This window comes from Morone saxatilis, unplaced genomic scaffold (assembly GCF_004916995.1).
Source record: "Morone saxatilis isolate NCDOM2014 unplaced genomic scaffold, NCSU_SB_2.0 Contig1, whole genome shotgun sequence".
Taxonomy (NCBI): Eukaryota; Metazoa; Chordata; class Actinopteri; family Moronidae; genus Morone; species Morone saxatilis.
The window spans coordinates 12,483,069-12,489,959 of NW_023339651.1; the positions used below are offsets into that span (position 1 = coordinate 12,483,069).

Here is a 6,891-nt window from a genome sequence, read left to right on the forward strand (position 1 = left end):
AAGCCAATGTCAATCAACTGGAATGAACACACACACACACACACACACACACACACACACCTGACGCACCTGCCTCCTACCAAACATACCCTTTTACAATGCTGGCCCGGGCCAAAATACACAGTCCTTAACTATGTAAAACAACCTAGTAAAAAGGAAAACAGAGGGGAAAAAAAGATAAGAAAACCTGTAGGCATAGCCAAGGTGTGAAAGCCTAAAAACAGTGATATGCTATAGGAGTGCAGCTAAAAAGAAAAAAACAAGAGTATGAGTAGACAAGTTGGTGAAAGGGGTCCTGGGTAATTCTGTCGTATTTTATGGGTGTGAGGTAATGTGAGAGGAAGAGGGTAGGGGGCAAACAAGCTGGTGATGGGGAAGTGTGGGTTTGTGTGTATGCGGGTGGCATGTGTATGCATACTGCATGTGTGTGCGTGTCGACAAGTGTGTACCCCTCACATATGGTACGGTAATGGTGTCTGTGTGGCCCAAGCTTTATAAATTCCCTTTTTCAAGAAGGGAGGTAAGCTTGTACCCACTCATCCCTACTGCCCACACAGACACACACACACACACACACACACACACACGACCCCTCGCGTGCCAACCAGGGTGAGTAACCCGACTCCCACCTGACACCTCTCGGGAGGGTCGTAGTGTAGACCTAAACTTTTTTCCTCCCCACGGCCAGTTTATCGGCACTGGCTCTTTGGGACTTGTTAAACTTCTATTCAAGGACTTCATCCCCCATAACCACCTGCACTCACTGCCCTTTAACCCCCCCATTCACACCCTCCATTATCACAGCTTGTTAATTTCACTGTGTGGTTAACCTCTATTGAGGCTATGAACCGTGCATTTGGCTCAGGGTATCACACTACCACAGCAGTAAACCACAGAAAAGCTAGCAATTGGCCAATTATTGAAGCTGGCAACATGCAGGGAGGAGGGGGTGTATTTATTTGGTGTAACCAGAATGTTAAAGCATATTATAACTGGAACAAACCCTAAAATTTCTGTTTTAGTTGAGACAATGAACTGCTTTTAGCAAAGTACATAGTAAAATGAAAGCTAAACCAGGCCAGATTTGTACGTAATAACTCATACATGTGTCTGTACAGCCTAAAACTCACCATAGGGCCCCCGTCAGACTAATTTAAACCTTGTAAATTTTGGGTATGTACACATGACAAATCCAAACTAAAGAGCGATATACAAAACTCTCCATCAAGAGAAAAGTGGGCACAGACATCTGATCTTTTATCCTTTTAGTTTCCTTCATATCAGGTTGGTAATAATGCTGGTTATCATGTCGTAAGTTCAGATTTCACACTTTTCACACTTCTTTTAAAAATCTTAGTATATTATATTAATTAGGAGGTTATTAAGAGGTAAAATCAAAATTCCCCCAAAAGTAATAAAATAACAGTCTAATAAAAGTCTGGGCTTTACCTGTGTGTAGTCTGAGGTCATCGTATGGTGATGGTGTGTGTGATTGATGGTGATGGTGACGGCTGAGCTGGTCAAGCCTCTGAGACACTCTCTTCAGCTCCCTCTCTACCAAGCGGGCTAAGCCTTGCTGGTCCTGTCTAAAACTGGAACAGAAACCAGCATGCAAACACACTGTATGAACAAACACAATAAGCTGAACTCGAACTGTAGATGCTTTTGAATACCTCTGCAGTAACAGACTGAGATCCTCTCTGGTCAGCTGGGTGACGTCTCTCTCTCTGCTCAGCCTCTGCACCTGAGTACTCAAAGCCTCCAAGCGAAGAGCCAGCCTACGAAAGCCAAGTCCACGCTGACCTATGACATAAAGAGTATAGAACACGGTATGTCATGTATGCACAGTATCATATGCTCCCCCCATCATAATGTTTAGGTAGTAATAATGTTTATTATGTCATAGCAAATCTTGTAGAAATGTTGTTCTGTGTATCATAAAGCAGCAGGGTAATGTAATGCTATTTTCTTAAGCTGATCTGCTGCACATGAAGCAGCAGTATGCGTATGTGCATGGCTATGTGTATTTTCCATATTCCATGTAGGGGTACAGTAATGGTATTTTTACAGAGGTGAATTTTCCTTAATGACAACTTTATGACAGATAAAGATGGTACTGAGTCATAATTTCTACCAACCATGTAACTGGAGCTCTGTGGTCACATTGCTTTGTGGTTTCAGCCTCCTCACTCCCAAATGTCACATTGTGGACAAAAAAGTTTTCGTATTCGTAATATGATTTATGTTGGAACCCCCTGGGGAGTTCTGACCCCCAAGTTGGAAACCACTGCCTTAACAAAAAAATGGGTATCTACACTTTCACAAGACCCACTGTCAAAAACATAGATTTTACTTTAGTACATATATCGTGACTGTTTACAGTTTTTAAAAAACAATGTTAAATGAAAGCTCCACACTACTTGCTCTGATAGGGCACCCAGTATAACGTGTTGTGGTGTTCACAGTAAAGGACTCTGTTAGCATCCTAGCCCTAACCCATAACTGTAAAAACAGTGAATGTCTATTTTTCTTTTAAAAGCCAACTGCTGAGGCTTAAAAGAGATATTTGAGATGGCAAATCAAAGATGTGCTGATTGAAACATTTGTATGAAGCAAGAAGGACTATTAAAAGAGTTGCGTGACTAACCAACCTCGGGGACAGTTGTTGGGAAACAGTACTTACAGTGTGTTTTTTCTATTTTGTGAGATGGAGGGAGGCTAGTGGAGTTAGGGTTCATTTGAGGTCAGAATAAGGATCTCCTTGGGGATAGAGCTTTAACCTGTTTTACACAGTAAAATCCCACAGACTGGTGATGTCACTTCATATCTGTTTGCTCAGCTGACTGTCAGCATAGCACTAGTGCTTACATGCCCAGGGCCCCTTTGGGCACAGGTGCAATGAAAGATGACCGGGAGAGAAGAGGTGGGATCCTAGAACAACTTAATGCCAGCTGTGAGATAACTATATGACCAAAAAATTCAAAAATGCTTGTAAAGGTGTGTATGTAATAAAATAACATAATAAAAAAAAAAAAAAAAATAACAATAGTCTACTGATTCAGTCAAAGATATTTGTTTTTCATAGAGAAGATCTGCCAATGTAATGAGGAAATTCAGTGTTATGTGATTGCCTATTATCCTGTTTGTATTCTTAAAAATAAGAATAATAGTGATTTTTGGATATCATCCTTTTTTTCTAAAGCAAAAAAAACCTGCATTAGGCGCAACTTAAATTATCCCATGTCACTGCAAGCGATGGGAAAGTTGATTTTAAGATGAAATATAACATAGAATGACTTGATCAGATGAATTATTCTTCACAGAGACTGATTGAAAACCAAGGATTTGGTGTTAAATTTGAGCTGGATTAACTGCGTGCGCTGACCAAAAGCTTCCCCCATGTGGTATATTTTCCAGTACAACCGTTGCTGGGTAGCTCTTTGTACACAACCCGTGGTGGGTCCTTCAAAGCACAGAGCAATTGTGGCTCTGTGGCTGAGATGCACCAGTGGGTTGCATTGTCTGCTAAAAACTATTTCCCTTGAATATGAGAAAAAGGGGATTGGGATGTTTAGATAAAAAGTAATCTTTCATGATTACCTTTTGAAACAGAATCAGTAGCCACATTATCCAAGTCTTTCACAAAAAATTGTCCGTCTTAAGTTAAACCTGTCTATCTAATTATTAACCCTCACACGGCGGCTATGTTAAAGTGAATCAAGCTCATTTGTATCAAGAAACTTCCGAAAGATCGAATGCAGTATGAATCAGCATCTGTATGAGATTGTCATTTATCCCATCTGTGGTCTAATGAAAAATAAAACATTATCAGCAACATCAAGATACCTGACAAAAGCAACAAACAGACCACTGACCTGGACCACTTAAAACCCTGACTGGAGCTTGCAGAGTCTATTTCCAAAGTGCTTCTGATGATGTTTATGTTGTTTAAATGGCTCCAAGATCAAGAAGTTTGGGAGAGGCACACTGCCAGAATATGCTAATGTATTCATTGGGTGCAAAAGAAAGAATGCTGATTTTACAGAAAAATATACTCTGGAGGAGAGTGTTAACAACATTTGTCTCTTCCTTGAAAACCAAGAGGAAAGCTTTTGCCCAAACAACCTTGTCTACTGCCCCCTTAAATAGCCTCCTTTAGGGAAACAGTTGAGCCAAACAATTGAATTGAACAGGGGTATGTCTTGGCCACAAACCCACAACTGTCAGACACATGGGAGGACCCACCGCGAATTGTGTACAAAGCTTCATCTAACACTGGGAAGACAGTAAATCTCTGCAAAATATATACTCCTGCTGTCCTATTTCCCTAACCAATGCTTAATGTTAGGAGATTAATATGTTAAAAAAAACTACAAACTAAATAATTTGTGTCCGTGTGTGTTTATGTTACCTTGTTCCTCAGGTGACCTCCCAGCAGGTTCATCTCTGGTCATCTCAAGCGGCACCCAGAGGCTCTGTAGCAGCAGGGTCAAGACAGACATGCACAGACAGAGCACCAGGCAACCACTAGAGGGCACAATACACAGAGAAAACTCTTAAGATGCTACAGCAAACAGAATACAGTAGGCCTATACTATGTACTTCCCAACCCAATAACACCACCTGTCAAATGTGTGTATTTAATTCAAAACAGGATCTTTCAACACTATTTATGATTGGCTTTTGTTACAATATTCTTTATGTAACTGAACTGTTTAGGTCGGTTTGATCAAGTTTGCTGAAGCTTAAGTTTCAGGCATTTATCCACTACTTTTAGCAACTATAACTAAGGCAGTCATTTATCAATTTTAGATAATGTTATCTATCTCTTTATCCAATACTTTTAGTAATCAGTTTCTATTTATTACTTGCTACTTTTACAGTACAGTACACCACAGCACGCTGCACAATGCTGCAAGTCTAAAAATGGAAGATCATGGCCAGTGCATCCAATTTTTTTAAGTAGGCACAGACTCAGCAGTATGTGCAATAGACTAAACAACTCCAGATAGGTTATATTTTCTTAGTATGTTTTTTTGGCCACATATTGGACTTAACATAAAAAGTCACTTTTTAATAATTTGTGTCATAACCAACCATTTCAATCTCCTTTTAACTTCATAGATTTGAGTTTAAGAGCACATTTGATGCAATAAAAATGTACAGCCTGACTTTGCCTTTCATCAAATAGGCCTACACTGAGAATGTGGAGAACTAAATTGTTCCATGACTTCAAGTAAGGACCCTGGTGTGTCAAAACAAATATCTGAAGCGTGAGGTGCCATTATAGCATGTGTCTGCTCGCTGCTCACATGGACTCCCAGCTTCGATTTAACTGGGGCAGGGAGAGCAGTCCCTTCGCTCTTACTTTCATCAGGCCAGTAAACCCACCAACCCTTACCTAAAGAAACATGGCATAGCCAAGCTCAAGTACATGCACAAACAGCCTAAGGCTCTCCCAGCGCCTATAAAGCCCCAGATTCAGATCCAGACAAATAATTCCCATTTTATTCTATCAATCTGCCCTTCATCAAAGTTGTCAGAGCACTCATCACAACATCACATCTTTAGTTGAGGATAATACAGTATGGAAAAGTAGCACAGCTGTAAAGCTACACAGGAGAAATCATGTTAAAGCAGATTACGTTGTGATAGTTGGCCTGATATCTGCTGTAGGTAATGTCACATGCTCAAGCGAGAGCTCCAGCTATATGTAAGAGAAAGACATGATTATGAATATAGTAAATTACGCATTATATAAGCATTGTCAATTAGCCTTGAGGTCCCACTCAGACCTATCAGCTGTCAAAATGCTCTTGAGCAAGGCACCAAATCCCTAACTCCCCTAACCCCCGGTGCACCACTACATGGCAGCCCATCACTCCACCATATCTCCACATTTGCATGCATGTGTGTGTGTAAACAATGAGTGAAAAAAGAAGTTAGTAAAGTATATCTTCTTATTATTATTTCAGCTTCATTGAAGAGAATAAATTCAGAAGGCTAAGTGAGATCTATTACTGCGTGTGATCTCACAACGGCAATCCTCCAATCATCACGTCCCACAGACCCTGCCCAGGCAATTAGAGAGGAGCCAAACATCAAGTCATTCTAGCAAGCAGAATGGACAGAAAGACACAAAGGGTAATATAAGAGAAAGAGAGAGAGGAAGAAGAGAGACAGAGGACAAGTGGGACAAGTTGAGGGAAAAGTGTGTAAGTCAAGGAATAGAGGTGGGAGAAGAAAGAGGTGAGAGATGGATGAAAAGCAAATTGAGACATGAGAGGGGGGGAAAAAAGGAAATTAGAGTAAGTAAAAATGAGCAAAGAAAAAAAGGCAGAGCTGAGGAGAAGGTGAAGGAGAGACAAAGACAGATGATGAGAGCGACAACTGTAGAACAGAGAGAGAAAAAGAAAGTGAAATGTGTCTGACAGCTGTTTCATTACACTGCCTAACAGCCGATTATAACTACGGGTTTCAAAGCCTTTCTCTGTCTGTCTCCTCCACTCCCTTCTCCCCTTTCCTCCTCCATCGCTCTCGCTCTCTCCTTCTTTGCCCTATCCTTCTCCTCCCCGAATCTTTTATCCTGAAATCTCATTGGATGACAGGGCATCTCGTCTTAGCAAATGACAACATGGAATTTTCCAAACGTGGGCGGGAGAGAGAAAAAGCGAGTGAGGGATGGAGAGAATAGAGACCCCTTTCATTCGTTTTTTTATACTTTCACTTTTTCTTCATAATGACGACTTAAGCCCACTGGATTTTCTATTTCTGACTGTGTGCGTGTGCGTGTGTGTCCATTACGTGACTTACAGCTATTACAGACTCCTGGTTAAAGTGAAATGTAACTCCTTGACTATTCCACAGACACACACACACACACACACACAC

The 6,891-nt window shown here is 40.9% G+C and overlaps 2 protein-coding genes across 2 annotated transcripts in view; both read right to left on the reverse strand.

The window, feature by feature from the left end:
* Window positions 1-1,803, reverse strand: part of LOC118331251 (alpha-1,6-mannosylglycoprotein 6-beta-N-acetylglucosaminyltransferase B-like) — a gene marked incomplete at its 5' end in the record, with an annotated part of 12,500 nt that extends 10,697 nt beyond the window's left edge. The window contains 2 exon segments of the mRNA XM_035666058.1: window positions 1,450-1,592; window positions 1,674-1,803. Coding sequence (XP_035521951.1) covers window positions 1,450-1,592; window positions 1,674-1,803 — 273 coding nt within the window.
* Window positions 1,804-4,455: 2,652 nt separating this feature from the next.
* LOC118333974 (zinc finger transcription factor Trps1-like) overlaps window positions 4,456-6,891 on the reverse strand; it is a 6,593-nt gene continuing 4,157 nt past the window's right edge. Inside the window, exon 4 of the mRNA XM_035669799.1 lies at window positions 4,456-4,527. Within this exon, the coding sequence (XP_035525692.1) occupies window positions 4,456-4,527 (72 nt within the window). The remainder of the gene's footprint in view (window positions 4,528-6,891) is intronic.